Genomic DNA, 16,304 nt, shown 5'->3' with positions numbered 1-16,304 from the left:
AATTAGAGGGTAAATAACTCCCCCTAGCCAATCACAGTTTTCTTCATCCTTCCAGCCTCACCAAACAGTCCTTTCCTCCTATGTTCTGTCTGTATAAACTGGCTGGCTAGCTGCTCCAAGCAGAACTGGGAATCAATTCCACCTTGAGCCCTCTGCCCATCCTCTAAGCCATCCCTCCAACGTACCAGTATTGGGAAGAGGCTTCAAAATGTATTAATGTACCAGTATTGGGGAAAGCTTTTCAATTTTTGAAATATATCTTTGGTAGTAAGAGAAGCCAGGAGCTGCAAAGAAAGGGCTGCAGGATTCCAGGCACTAAGGGTGATTAGCAAGACAGCAGAGATAGTCCCAGGGCCTTTTTCATTGTAAAGATAAGATTTCCCAAGGAAGTGAAAGGATGTCATAAACCTTCAGGAGATCCCAGACTTTGATAATCACTGGAGGATGCCATAAGCCTTCGAGAGATACCAGGATCCCGATGATCAAATATCACATTTTGGGGGTGTAACAAAAGGCTTGGGGTCTGTACCAGAAACAGGATAGACTGGCAGGAAGGAATCCCCCACATCAAAAGGGCTGGCCCTAGAGGGGGCGGATGTGGTGGGGTTTGAAGGCTGGCTGTAGGAATACTCTGTGTCTAGGAATCTTCGGTGACTTCGTTCGGGGAACCCCCTCATGCTATCCGTGGGTAGCATGAGGGTGCAACTGTCTTTTGTATTTCTATCTTTTTAATAAACTCATTTAAATCTTCAGCAAGAGTCCAGCTATTGCATATTTATCCTTAGCTCAGGACAAGAACCTGCGGTTTTACAGGAATAGTTTCGGAAGCCTAACAAAGGTCCCCGGGGGACAGTCTCCCAAACCATAACACCCAACACTCACCAATCCCTGCCATCCACCTCCGCAGCAGTCTTGAATCCATCCCTCTCCTCTCTCCATCTACCTTACCACTCTCACCTAGGCTTCCAGGCACCTGCCCAGGGATTCTCCATCTTTACCCACCTCTTGGCGGGCTCCAGTTTATTCCTCAGGGTCAGATTGGATCTCACCTCCTCTAAGCAGCCTCCGCACTCAGCCAGGCTGGGTGTGTGACCCTCTGGTGCTCTCTTGGCCCCTACCCAATCATGGCTCTCCTCACGCTCCCTTTTCAATGGCCTGCAACCTGGAGGAGGTTTTTGTTTACCTCACCATTCAGCAACCAGCACAGTTACTAACACATAGTAGGTACTGAAGGGCTGAATGAACAAGTACACCCACTGTGCATGGCTCTTGCCCGACACTGATGTTGCGGCTGGCAGCTGTACTGCTTAGTAGATAATGCTACGAATCACTAGGCTGAAGAAATAATATGACGAAATCACTATATGAGACTTCTGGGGTAAATATATGTAGTCAATTGAATAATGGCCAACAATAAATATCAAGTCTTAATCCCTGGAATGCTTGAATATTACCTCATTTGAAAAAAATAATATTTTGTTGTTATTGCTGTTTGTTTGTGGCACTGGGTTTTGTGCAGATGTGATTAAGGATTCTGCAACGTAAAGATAACCCTGGATTATCTGGGCGGTCCCCAAAGCCCACATGGAAACAGAAGGAGATTTCACACAGACTCAGAGGAGCAGTGGAAACACAGAGTGGAGGGGATGTGGAGGTGAAGACAGAGATGGAGTGATGTGGTCGCCCGCCCAGAACACTGCCAGTCCCCCGAAACCGTGCAGGGGCAAGAAACGCCTTTCCCCAAGTCCCCGAGGGGCGTGGACTTCTAACTCTAGGCTCCAGACTGTGAGAGAATAGTTTTTTGTTGGGTTAAATCACCAACTCTGTGGTCATTTAAACCAATGGCCAGAGAAAATGCAGCACACTTTCTGATGTGTGTCCTGTCTGGGTCTGTTAGGTGCAGGTGAGGAAGGAAAGAAAGACGGTCAACGTGGGAAGAGGGAGAAGGGTCAGCCTTACACCCCATCACGGAAAGCCCCGGGCTTCATTCACCCTGGAGATCCAACACATATTAATTCAGAATAAATGAGAATCTGAGAACTGGAAGAGAATTAACTTTACAGATACCACGGCCTCCATAAATCTGCCCCAAGGCAGATCCTGCAATGACCTCCTACTCAGAAGAACCTGACGCACGTGTACCCCGGGGCCTCTGCTCAGGCTGTGGTGACCATGGCCGGCTCGCCTTCCCTGCTGCCTGTTGAAACCAGCCTTCCAGGGCCACGCGAGCGCTCCGCCCGGGCACTCGTGGCCACCTGCTTCTCACCCACATGCTCCCCACGTGGCTCCCATAATTCGCTGCAGATTTAGTATTAATTCATCTGTTAAATTACCCATTCCTAGCACAGTGTCTTGCCTGCAGAACACATATGCCAAATATTAGGTGAATGGGAAAATTAACATAACGATGCTCGTGTAGTAAATAAGAGAAGGCTGGAGAATTTTTCTCATGTTCTTATTACACGAAGAAATGAAAAAACTGAACACAGAGAGGGCAGTCAATGTACAGCTGGGTAACCAGACAGTCCCAAACTCAAATCGCTGTGCGACTTCTGCTGCTCTGTAAACTGGTACCACTGCTCTGTGAGTCAGTGCAAAAATCAGTAATATTGTTAGAATTTAAAGAAAAGTAACTACAAAGGAAACATTTTGCAATTTCTGCCTTGCTATTATAGTATTTTTTTTAAAAAAAAAGCATAGCAAATCTGCCTTCTGAATTTTGTATTTCAGGGGCTCTGAGATTATTTTTTTTCTAAAACTTTTACACGTGTGTGTGTGTGTGTGTGTGTGTGTGTGTGAGAGAGAGAGAGAGAGAGAGAGAGAGAGAGAGACAGACAGACAGACAGACAGACAGACAAAGACAGACAGACAGACAGGGGATTGACCACAGAGAGGTTCTTACCTCTCAGCTATACCCTCATCCCTATTTTTTTTTTAAACAGGGTCTTGCAAAGTTGTTGAGTGTCTCATTAAGTTACTGAGGCTGGCCATGAACCTGTGACCCTTCTGTCTCAGCCTCACAAGTACTGAGAAAGTTTCACAAAATTATTTAATTTTCCTGTGAAAACCCCCCACAATTTTGTAGGTGTCCGATGAAGACTAATTTAGGTGTTCCTTAAGTATAAAATCACGACTATCAAATCCTGCTAACTATAAATTCAAATTTCTCTGGCACATTAACAATCCTGAGTCTATGTGGGCTGCGGATGAAGTCTAGTGGTACCTTGTGGGGCGCCCTGGGTTTGAGTCCAAGCAACAGAAAAAAAAAAAAGCACTTAACAGTGTTAAATTCTTATTATATACTGACACTTTTCTACATGTTTTTCATACCTTGCTTTAATCAATCATCAAAATAATCTTATGGTTTAGGCATTACTAGTAAACATATTTTAGAGGAAGAAACAGAGAAAAGAGGTTTCCCAGAAGGTCACAGAGCAAGAGGCTGAGCCAGGCATAAGCGTTATACAACATGTCCAAGAGGACTATATTGGGATCCATGTAAGTAGTTCTAACTTTTCTAACAGTCACATTAAAAATATGAAAAGCCGCCGGGCATGGTGGCGCATGCTTATAATCCCCGCGCTTGGGAGGCTAAGACAGGAGGATTGCAGGTTCTCGGCCAGCCTCAGCAATTTGTAAGGCCCTCTGCAACTTAGTGAGACCCTGTTTCAAAATAAAGAATAAAAAATAGGGCTAGTGGTTTAGCTCCGAGGCAGAATACCCCTGGGTTCAGTCTCCAGTACACCCCCCTCCCACACAAACTGCTACCATGTAATCAAATTCAAAAACAAAAACATTAAGGAGATACTTTATATTCTCTTTCAATACTAAGTCTTAAAAATCCAATGTGCATTTTACACTCATGGCACACTTCAATTAAGATGGGTCTCACTAAATTGTAGAAGGCCACACTAAGTAGCTGAGGCTGGCCTTGAACCTGGGATCCTCCTGTCTCAGCCTCCCAAGTACCAAGATTACAAGCGTGCACCACCATGTCTGGCTAAGCCTGAGCTCTTAACTGATTTACTACCAGGAAGGAATCCCTGTTGATGGCTATTTGTTTTCCAAACACAGTTAAAATGTAGGACTCTAGCAGCATTTCATCGGTTGTTCTCCCCACACCCCAAAAGTGGCACAGATAAAAACCTTGTAGAGGCTGCAGCTCTTCACAGGGCTTATACAGACCCTCTCCCAGAATCTGGTCCATGATATCATTGCAAGAATGGCTACACAGCCAGCAGCCTTGGATGCAGAGATGAGGTCTCCCTTAGGGGTACGGGGTAGCTTTGTTTCATGACCAGAATAACAGAAATAACACTCTCCTCTGGGGAAAAGCCTGGGAAGGTTTGCTAACAGCTCCCTCAGGAGACTAGGGGTTTCCTAAATGTGAGGTTCCTCAGCTCTGATACAAACCCACTGTGTGCACAGTATCCAACTGGGCCCCTCCATATCGCTCCGATGGGACTTGGGAGTTAGAAGGAATCAAAGCGGACATGAAGTTTATTCCCCTGCTGCACCGTGCCAAGTCTCGCCTCTGGCCGGGAATGCGGTGTCTCTGCCTGTGAAAGGCTAACGTGTTAGCCTGAGACCAGGGGAAAGCCTCAGGCCCTTCCGAACTCTTGGCACACCTTTTGAATGCAGCTGGACTTTTAACTGGGCATCTCTCCGAGAAGAAAACAGATTTTCTAAAGTTACAGCTAAGATCAAATCGGTTTTCTGTTTTGGGATTCCATCTTCTCAAGCCCCCACTTAAAGTTCTTCCTCAGAGTAAACATCTCATCACGCCATTTCAGTTTCTTTTACGAAGCATTTATGCTCACTATATTACTATACCTTTCCACAACATTTGGCTTTGTCGATGATCTTTAGAGCAAACTCCTTTCCAGTGGACCTAGGAATAATCAGAGGAGGCCCATTTAGAGATATGAATCAGAGACACCATCCTTCCTAATTTCCATCCAGCACAGACTTGGGGGAATAAAGATTTGTTGCCTTCCTCTGCCATCAAAGACAACGTTGAAAGTGTGTAGGGGAGAATGTTAACAAAAAATAAATAAAATCAAGCGTACCCCAAAGGCACACTGAATGTTATTCAAATCTTTTATAAATATTAATAAACATATTATTATTAACTCATAATAATTAAAGTATATAAATTCTACCAAAGGAGAGCTGGACAAAAAATCGTTTTTCTCCACTTAACTCTCAAGACAGTTCTCTTAAGAGAATAAAATGAAGAAAAATAGATCAAATTAACTGAAAAAATGTTTTGTTATTAACTTATCTGTACATGAATGCATTAGTCATATGAGCTTCTAATTCAAAACCAGAAAAGTCCTCAGACTCCGTTGGAACTTCAGCCAGGATCTGATGCCCTATTATACACACCTCTAAATGGCCATATCTGGCACTAGAGAGGGAATTTACTTCGACATAAGAATCTCAACATTATTATTTTTTATCACTTTTAATATAATTTTATCTGAACATGCAAAAAAGTACTGAACTGCAAACAGCTCTGTGGAGACACTGCAATACGTGTACAATATATTAGTTTTCTCAAGTGCAGAGGGTTGGAGCACACATGGAGGACCAGCCTGGAAGAATAATTTATCGATATTGCTCTCACAACACTATAAGCCAAATTATGTCTCATACTTCTTACAAGCCCCTTGGAAGTCCTGTTTAGAAATTTCGCTGGTTACTTGGGTGGCAATCTGTATACCAGAGTTAAGTGAGCTCACTTAGAGAACGGGGGTCAGCCACCTCCTGCTCCAATACAAGGAAAACTGAGGCTTTCCTGGAGAGGTGACAAGATGGAGAAGTCCCCTGAATGTCCTGGAAAATGCCCCATAAATGATGAAATTAACCATTTAGAACAGGAAGGATAGTGGTCTATAAGCACAAAGAATTTGACTCTTTTCTGGCTTTAATTATTTACAAAAGACCTAGAACAGATAAAGGTTTGCTGATTCTGATCTTATACACAGCCAGAGGTCATGTGTCTTGAACTACTGGTCAATTAACTCAGAGGATTACTGTGGGAATTAAAAAGTAAATACAGGTATAAACTGAGAATAGTCCTGGCATAGGTAAGTCTTATAGGATATATATATTTTTTTTGGGTGGTACTGGGGTTCCTGGAAGCCCTTCTATCTCCGGGCTACACTCCCAGGTCTATTTTATACTGTTATTTGGAAACAAGGTCTCTTAAGCCAGTGCGGCTGGCTTCGAACCAGTGTGATCCTCCTGTCTCCACCTCCCAAGCACGGGGATTACAAGCATGTGCCACCACGCCTGGCAGGATATTTTTTTTTAATTAGATGACTTTTTCTTCTCTATTCCTTGTGGCCCATGGATGAGATCTGACACATCTCTCAGCTCAAATGCATACAAAATAATGTTATACCCTGCATATGTATACATTTTTTTTCTTACCAAATTACTTGGAGGCATGTTGAACAGCGTGTCCCAAAGGCAGACCCTACAGGAAAGGGAACAGAAACTTCCCAGAAAGGCCCTTGGTTCATTAAGTTAAGAAAAATCTCCAAAGGAGAAACATGTGGAGTGAACAAATGATTCTCACCACCCACTTACCTGTCTGTACACTCCTTGACTACTGCAAAATTGCCGTCACCAATGACCTTTCCGATTTTGTATTTCTCAAGGAGACTAGAGGATTCAGAGCACCTGTTTCCATTCACACCTGCAAAAAGGACAAATGCAAAGTCTAAGGACAACATCAGCACTTTATACTGATTCCTATATATTTGTAAAAGAATAAATCACAATGCATATGTATTTCTAAGTCTGTGGTAAAACTAAAGAAAATAGCTCAGCATATTTCCTAAATAGAACACCTAAATCACCAATTTTATTTTGACCTTGCTGGTTGAAATCTGAAACCAACGAAATCAACAAAACTAGCAAATCCTTGAATTGTCTGCTGAAATAATTCACCTTGACTTAATAGGGAGTCTAACTAGAATTTTCCGAAACTCTTTTCAAATTATGCTGTCAATAGTCAGGAAAGAGAAAGAGGAAGGCAGATGGAATTCGATCTTGGAAATATTCTCAAGTAAAGAAAATTCTCTCCAGGTAAGATATCTTATTTAAGTCTAATTCTTAGCTCAACACCTTTTTAAAAAATGTATATATGGTGGGATATGGGTTAAGATGGGATCACTTGTGCTGGGCGTGGTGGCACACATCTATAATCCCAGTACTTGGGAGCTGAGAGGAGTACTGCAGGTTACAGGCCAGCCTCGGCAACTTAGTGAAGGCCTCAGCAACTTAGAGCGACCCCTGTTTCAAAATAAAAAATAATAGTTGGCTGGAGGTGTGACTCAGAAGTAGAACCCAGGGAGCCGGGCGTGGCGGCGCACACTTGTAATACCCGCACTTGGGAGGCTGAGACAGGAGGATCACATAGGTTCAAAGCCAGCCTCAGCTACTTAGTGAGGCTCTCAGTAACTTAGTGAGACCCTGTTTCCAAAAGTAGGTCTGGGAGCATAGCCCGGAGGTAGAAAGCCTCTGGGTTCCACCCCCAGTACCACCAAAAAAATAAAAAAGAAAGAAAGAAAGAAAAAAGAAGTAGAACCCAGGGTTTCAATCCTAAGTACTGCAAAAACTAAACTAAAATAATAAATAAATAACTGTGTTCCAGTGCCTAGCATGTAGCAGACACACATATTTATTATTTAACCGTGAAAAAGGAAATGTGCTTATGAATTGTGAAATCATTATTAAGAAAAAAATTAAGGAGGCACAAGTCTAAAATTTGAAAATGTGATAGCATTGATCAATAACTATGAGATTTTATTTATCTTGAATTGATCCCTCCCTCCACCCACTAAGGCTACTTGGGCTAAGGGTTGACACATTTGAGAAGGTCATCATTGGTCACCAGTGGGTTCTGGGCAGTTCACAGGGATGATTTCCTCTATAAAAGCAATCATCAGATTGAGAACTACCTTCTGGACTCATGCAGCGGTCAAGCTCGGATCCACCATTGACATTGGAAGAAGATCCGCCGTGAGCAGCAATCTGCTGGGAGAGGAGAATGGCCGGTACTCATCAGGACGCGCCCATGAGTCACTGGCCCACCCACCCATCCTCAGGTAACAGAAAGAGCTTGTAGGATGTAACAACATCGAAATGCGGAGCAAGAGGAGCCGGTCCTTCCCCCTCCCCTCCCCGCCACCCTCCTCCTCCTCCTCCCTTAACACATTTCTTTCTCAGATACAGAATTTTCAAATCAGACTGGAGATCAGGAAAAGTGACATTGTGCCCTCTCCTTTTATTTTATTTTGGAACCTGCTTTACTTTTTTTTTTTTTTTTTTTTGGTGGTACTGAGTTCCTGGAAACCCTTCTACCTCCGGGCTACACTCCCAGACCTATTTTTATACTGTTTTATTTGGAAACAGGGTCTCTTAAACCAGCGCGGCTGGCTTCAAACCTGCACGATCCTCCTGTCTCCGCCTCCCAAGCGTGGGGATTACAAGCGTGCGCCACCACGCCCGGCGAACCTGCTTTACTTTTGACTTCAATATACTAAATGACACTTCATGGCATCAAAGCTGATCAAGGAACTTACGAGCGGCAAAATGAGGCTTAGAACGGTAGATAATTCTAATAGCTCTAGGCTAAGCGTCCAGTCCCTTTACTGTCAATCAGTAAAAGGTAATTGAGGGACAATAAAACTTTTCAACATTGAATGTTTTTGTCTGCCTTGTTCTACTTCATTTATTAGCACTGAAGTTAAAAGCAACTCCAAGACTCGTGGTACCCTGCGAGAGAATGTTTAAAACCAACGCCCACAAGGGGACTTAGGGGAGGCCTAAGGGAAAGTGATGTCGCCTTTGGTCCATTCCACAGCCACCAGCAGGTTCAGGTCTTCCTCCAGCTTTACCTGGCCCCTTAATAAAGGCCTCTTAGGTATTTCTATTATCTCCTATTCCACACACTATGGCCAGAGAAACTTTTCCTAAGGGTAGCTATGATAGCACCCCCAGGGTATTAGAGCCCCAGTAGGTCTGTCACCCACAGAATAACCCCAAAACCTTCAGCAGAGCATTCAGGCCACAGTCTGTCTCCCTGCTTACCTGATTCCCACCACTTTTTCTCATGTGTCTTATATTAAATCACATAATTTCCTCTTTTTTTTTTTTTAACAGTACTAGGGATAGAATCCAGGGGCATTCTACCTCAAACTAACCCCCATCCCTATTTTTTATTCTTTATTTAGAAACAGGGCCTCACTAAGTAGCTGAGACTGTCTGCGATCTGTGATCCTCCTGTCTCAGCCTCCCAAATGCTGGGATTACAAAGGTTCAACACCACGCCGAGCACTAATTTCCTCTTTTTTTTTTAAGTTACTTAAAATAAATTTCCAAGTTTTAATCTTCTGCTTGCTTGCTTGCTTTCTTTTTTTTCTTTTTTTTTTTTTTTTGGTGGTACTGGGGTTCCAGAAAGCCCTTCTGCCTCTGGGCTACACTCCCAGACCTATTTTTACATTTTTATTTGGAAACAGGGTCTCCTAAACCAGCGAGCTAGCGCGGCTGGCTTCGAACCTGCTTGATCCTCCTGTCTCTGCCTCCCAAGGGTGCGAATTACAAAGTGTGCCACCTCGCCTGGCTAATCTGCTTTGAAAATGCCTGGGGGGGGGGGGGCGTGGTGGCACACCTTGTAATCCCTGAGTTGGGAGGAGGCGGAGACAGGAGGATCACGCAGGTCCGAAGCCAGCCTCACTGGCTTAGGAGACCCTGTTTCCAAAAATTAAAAAGTATAAAATAGATCTGGGAGTGTAGCCCGGAGGTAGAGGGCTTCCAGGAACCCCAATACCACACACAAAAAAGAGCACTAGCAGTACCAGCTAGAGAGAGAAGAAAAATTAATTCATACCTAAAAAATTACTTAGCAGAGTCACTGTCACATGACACACTCGGTACTAATTGCTAGTGCCTTTCCTTATAATACCTAGTACAGAACCTTGACAAGGTGATTAGGAGTGCTTTTGAATTATTGGCTCTAAAATGCCTATAAGAGACCTCTTGCTAAACAATTTGCTCCAAATTCATCTCTCCTCTACTCCAAACCATTCAATTCCAACCATTGAAAACTGGCAAGGAAATAACAACTTCAAATTAAGTTAATACTGGCCAAAGTTTAAATGGAAAAATATGTCAGAAGAATATAATTTTCCTAGCTGGCCATGTTGGCGCACGCTTGTAATCCCAGCATTTGGGAGGCTGAGTCCCGGAGGATCGTGGTTTGTGGACAGCCTCAGTTACTTAGTAAGGCCCTTTGCAACTCAGTGAGATCCGGTTCCAAAATAAAGAATAAAAAACAGGGCAGGGGCTGTAGCTCGGAGGTCAAATGCCCCTAGGTTCCATCCCCAGACTTACCAAAAAAAAAAAAAAAAAAAAGAATATAATTTTCCTGCAAAGCTAAATCTCAAAAGATGCTTGCTGATCACTGCGTGACCCCAGAACAAAGGCAGGAGATGTGGACCTTCAGCTTGGGAAAGACACTGGACAGTGATCTATCCCCTGCATTCCTAAATCTCAGGTCTGGTCAAAGCAGCCCCATGCCCTCAGGCCACATCCAGCTGGCTGGGTCGGGCAAGACGTCTACACAGGCAGCACCAGGAACATCAAGCCTGTGCGCAGGTCCCCACACCCGCTGCACACATCCTTAGACCTGCCTTGGCCCCAAGCAGGTAACATTCTTCTCTCCTTTTTGATCTAACTTAAATAAGTCTTGGTTTACTGCAAGCTGATTCAGGGGCTCTCTATGGGAGGTGACCGCCCTATACATTTGTTTATTCACTGAGTTCCTGGGGAAACACTTTAATCTTCTCAAAGCTTATATTGATTAAGCCCATAACCCAACCCTGTCCAGATTCCGTGTACAGCCCAATAACTGCACAGTTCCTGTTGGAATTCAAGGGTGACAAAAAGCAGAGGAAGGGAACAGGAAAGAGAACAGGTGGTGGAAGCTGGTTCTCTGGCAACAGAAGAGGCAGGCGGCTGGGGTGGGGGCGGAGCCAAGGGAGCCCGTCACAAAGGCTTCCCTAAGCCGCCAGGAAATGCGGCTTTCTCAGCAAATAATAACGGCAAGAATTTTTTTTCAAAATTCTCAAATTGACCGGTTTTAAAAGGTATTCACCATTAAAAGTGTTTAAAAGCCTTATGTAGATAGGAATGGCTTATCCAGTATGTTCCTTTATATGAAAATAAGACTTTCATAAAGAAGGGGATAATTTTAGTATAACACAGCTGAAAAGAGACGGAGGCATAATTAGACGTGGAGACAAGTTGCCTTCCTCCATCCGCGCTGTTTAGAAACATCTAGAGCAACCACCTGTGCTGTTGTAAAAGAAATGAAGATGAATGACAGTTAATACTGCCCAGAAGCTTATAATAATTCTATGAGGAGATGGAGGAGCACATTTAAAAACTCGTCTGTGAGGCCTCTGCACCCCAGAGACTGAGGGTCATGAGGATGCGGAAGAGCCCTGAGACGGAGCCATTTTGCTGAGGCACCAACCTGAACCCGTATCCTTGAATGGCTCACCTTGTGATTAAGTTCACCTGATTCCCAGTAATGATGCTCGGCTCTCCAGAGACCCAAGAAAAGCTGGGTGCTCACCAAGATCTCTGGAGATGCTGCCGGCACAGGAACAGCATCCACGGTTAAATACGAGAAATTCTAAGGCAAAGCGTGCCCCTTGCCCTGAGAGGTGCCAACGAGACGCTGGGGACGCAGCTCTGACTTGACAAAACTCTTGCAAACCTTTTCCATTTCCCTGTGAAAACCTTTTCCATTTCCCTGGTGAGAGAATTACTCTCACTGAATCAGAAAGAGCAAACATGGCACTGTCCCGTTTTGCTATTGTCAAAGCAACAATTTTTTATTAAAATCTCTTCAAACACTAATGAGTGTTTGTGCTTCCGCCAGCATCTGCGTGGCTGACACAGCACAGCCTGGTGCGAGATCCTCCATAAAGCACCAAGAGTGCCCGCATTCAGCCTCTATCAAGAGGTTCCCCATAAGGACCAGTTGGCTGAGAAAGATGGGATTCATGCAGCGGTGGCAAGGCTGGAAATAAAACCTGCTGATGAGGCCCTGGCTGGCTGAGGAGCACTGGGGCCAGAGAAGATCTGGAAGGTATTTTTGAGCGGTTGCTGCTGCAGCACCCATTACTCCTCTGCCAGCAAGAGCTCCATGTCTGTGCATAAGCACAGTAGGGAAATGCAGAAGGACTAAGCTCTTCTGTAAGAACACTACCGAGACTTAAGAATGGCAGAAAAGCTGGGCATGGTGGCGCATGCTTGTAATCCCCGCGCTTGGGAGGCGGAGACAGGAGGATCACACAGGTTTGAAGCCGGCCTCACTGGCTTAAGAGACCGTGTTTTCCAAATAAAAATATAAAATATAGGTGTCCGGGAGTGTAGCCCAGAGATAGAAGGGTTTCCAGAAAAAGCGGTAGAGCCTTCTCAACTGCTAGCCTCTCTTGAAAAGGCAGCCAGGGCTGAGGCCATCTGATGAAAGCTCAGCCTTTCTGTTTTCAGCCAGGACTCTGTGTCAGTGTCCTACATTAAGTGTCTGTGATAAGTAGACTATTACAAATTCTAAAAGACTTAAACTTTAGAGGAAAATGCTAAGTACTATACTAAAAATGATAAGTACACTGGGCTTTTCAATAAAAAGCAGTTTCTCAAAAGAAAAAAAGGAAAAGTAGCAAGAATGTATTAATGCACACTGACTTCTGAGTAGAATGCCAAACACCATTTCATTTAGATTTTTTTTATAAAAGGGAAGAACTTGCACAGGATCTAGAATACATCTGTGTGTAGTGAGTTACCTTTCTTAAATGCATTCTGGAGAACAGCATCGTAATTTAAGTGGTAAGTGATTTACGGCAAGGGTCAAAAACATTTTCTAGTAAGGGCTGGAAAGTTTAAGGTTTGTGGGTCCTATGAACCTGGTTGCAACTACTCAACTCTGCTCCTAAAGCAGACGTAGGCCACAGGCAACAAATGGGCATGGCTGTGTTTCAATAAAATTTTACTTAGAAAAAACGAGCAATGGGCTGAATTTATCTAGCACGAAAACTTCTGATCTGCATGGATTTCTTAGGACAGCTTTTCCTCCAACATAATTCTTACACTGCTCTTTTGAACTCTAGGACAGAATAACCTTCAGGGAGTGGTTGTTACTGTCAAGAGGCAGTTCTCTGTACTTAGCTGCTTTTTAGAATCGCCTATGAAGCCTTGAAAAATTCAATTGCCAGGCTGCATCCCAAATTACAGGTAGATCCCAGGTGTCAGCATTTATTAAGATTCCAAAGATGATCCAATATGCAGATAAGGTGGACAATGTCTCTGGAGGAAGTTTCTGGCAGCGACTGTAATAAATTGTTCAGCTACCATAATTTAAGTTCTCTGTTATTCAGCCATTAGTCTAAGCATTGCAAGTCATCTGTGTAAAAGAATGGCCTCTGTAAGAAAAAGAAACACCCGTGTGGCTTACTGAATGCCTACTTTGAGAGTCCTGAAATGAGTACTGCTCCATAAATGAATTAGTTATCACCATCATCTCCACTGACCAATGAAGGAATCAAAGCTTAGAAATGTTTTATAACTTTCCCAAACAGGACATCAAGTAGAGTCAGAACCCAAACCCGGGTATCTCCAGAGCCCAGGAGGGTTTTGGCTATTCTTACGCTATATAATAAGAGAAGTCCTACGAAGCTATTGAACTAAGGGATGCCAGATGCACTGAGCAAAATATACATTGAAGCATATTTAGAAGATGTCTCCAGATTATATAACTATGGTGACATTCCAGCAATTTAGTCACATGATATGCAGATTGATAAATTCATTCTTCCTCACAAAGAGTTTTAAAAGTTATTCTTTAAAAAGATGAAGTCCAGCCGGGCGTAAATGGCACTCACTTATAATTCCAGTTTTTGGGAGGCTGAGACAGGAATATCACATGTTCGAGACAAGCCTCGGCAACATAATGAGACCCTGTTTCAATATAAAAAAATAAAATCACGCTGGGAGTTTAGGTCAGAGATAGAATGTTCCTGGGTTAAATCCCCAGTACCCCAAACAAACAAACAAACAAGTAAGTAAATACAAAAATAAACAAGACTTCTAAAGTATATCGAATATTGAAGCCAGGAGAGGAAACCAAGCATACCAGAAAGTATTTATAAATAGATTTGCTTCGGTTTTGCACTTTTACGAGTTTTTTTAAACATGAGAAGCATCAATTCCAGTAACTAGAAAGAAAGCCAATATATAATACTATAAAAGCAATCATAAATGGATTTAAAAACAGAAAGCTTCATTATGTGCATATTGGATTTATTTTCATTTTTGTGTTTCCCCAGTACTGGGGATTGAACCCAGGGGCATTCTCCCTCTGAGCTACACCCTCACCTCTATTTTTTAATTCTTTATTTTGAAACAGGGTCTAAGTTGCAAAGGGTTTCATTAAATAGCTGAGATTGGCCTTGAGCCTGTGATCCTCCTGCTCAGCCTCCTGAGTACTGGGATTACAAGCGTGCGTCACTTTGCATATATGCCTGGCTCCATATTGGATTTCTGATCCCATAAAATACTTTGAAGTTTTTCAATTTGAATAATGAGATATAAAGCTCAATCAGAGCCGGGAGTAGTGGCACATGGTTGTAATTCCAGCATTCGCGAGGCTGAAACTGGAGGATCACAGTTTGTGGACGGCCTCGGTTATGTAGTGAGGCTCTCCACAACTTAGTGAGACCCTGTTTCAAGTACAGAATAAAAAAAAAAATGGCTAGGGGTGTAGCTCGGAGGTCATATGCCCCTGGGTTCCATCCCCAGACCCTCAAAATGAATGAATGAATGAATGAATGAATAATTAATAAAGCTCCATTGCACCAAGGGCTGAGTAACAATGCATTCCTACCTGCAGCCATTCCTCAGATTTGGTTTCATTTGGCAAAATTAGTGGCACTTGAGGTTTGCAGCTGGTTAACAGTGATAAACAGGATCCTGAATAAGGCCGTGTGGAATCTGTGACTTGAGCCTTTCTGAGCACCATGACCCCCTCAGTGGACCACCTCAACAGATTCAGCACTCAACAGCCTGTTAGAGTCTGCACTGAGTGAGCCTTTCAAACATGGTGTTGGCTGATTACTAGGCTTAGAGCAAGAGATGAATAGAATCACTGTGGCTACTCGGAAAAAATGGCTACCTACCTTCCCTGGAAGATTTTACAGATTTCCAGGATGCCACGCTGGTGGAGCGACAACTGCTTCTTCAGTTTCAACCATGGAGGCCTCCACAGTCGGCAGCTACCACAAACTCTAAGTCTTACCTCCATCCATTTACCACTCATGTTGCAACCAAGAAGAGTTTCAAACGGCTTACTTTCATGAATAAGAGGACACTTACTATGAACACATGTGCCGTTCAAATAAAGCTCTTAAAAACAATCCAACTTAAACACTGAATTGTGTGGTAAACCCGCCCTCCGTCTACACAAAGATGGGCTTCAGCGCAGATGAGCCATAACCCCCAAAGGCACCAAATATCCTGGACAACCACAGTGTGCAGGTCACTGTCCTCGGAGTCTGGGATTCAGTGCCAGGTCTTTTTTTAGGGACCTGCAATCTTCAGAAGCGCTTGGTCTCTCCTTTTGTTTTTGTTTCAAACAAAATCAATTATGTTCAAAGATGGAGTCACCGCCCAATGGTTCTGGGATAATGAAAACAGCATGAAAGTGGCCAGCCGCCTGGTACTGAAGATTATTAACTAGTTTTAAATACCACAGAAAAGCCAACACTCCAGAGAAAAGAAGAAGATAAAAAAAAAAAAAGTCGAAGGTCAACAGCTACTGTGGATTTACATTTCACAGCTTCCAGAAGAGGCTTCCTAGTTCACGAGGTCGTAGAGTTACATTTTAGTTCTGCCAATCAGGATGAGATACCGCCAGAGCTTTCACCACGCTTCAGGAACCTGGAAAATCTTTCACCACCAGGGGACCCAGGAGACAGCATCAGATAAAACATCAGCACATCAGACAGTTTATAATCTCAAGATGTTGGATAATGTTCCAAACACACTTTTTTCTTCCTTCTTTCAACCAACAGGAATGCTCAGAGCAGACAGCCTGCAGGCAGACGCTGTAGCATCAAACGCAAGACATTACATCCCTTGGCGTCCACAGATGTGCCCATGACTCTGAGGCCTTTAGTTACAACTACCTTAAACTGGGACATGGATGATGAATTAAAGTTCAGGGA

At 43.5% G+C, this 16,304-nt stretch overlaps 1 protein-coding gene across 1 annotated transcript in view; it reads right to left on the bottom strand.

The window, feature by feature from the left end:
• Positions 1-16,304, bottom strand: part of DCLK2 (doublecortin like kinase 2) — a gene marked incomplete at both ends in the record, with an annotated part of 153,542 nt that overhangs the window by 25,485 nt on the left and 111,753 nt on the right. The window contains 3 exons of the mRNA XM_080697721.1: positions 4,834-4,891; positions 6,598-6,706; positions 7,974-8,049. Coding sequence (XP_080553847.1) covers positions 4,834-4,891; positions 6,598-6,706; positions 7,974-8,049 — 243 coding nt within the window. The remainder of the gene's footprint in view (positions 1-4,833; positions 4,892-6,597; positions 6,707-7,973; positions 8,050-16,304) is intronic.

This window comes from Muscardinus avellanarius, assembly GCF_963383645.1.
Source record: "Muscardinus avellanarius genome assembly, chromosome: 6".
NCBI lineage: Eukaryota > Metazoa > Chordata > Mammalia > Rodentia > Gliridae > Muscardinus > Muscardinus avellanarius.
The sequence above is the reverse complement of the archived record's forward strand: the minus strand, read 5'-3'. Positions and strand labels throughout refer to the sequence as shown.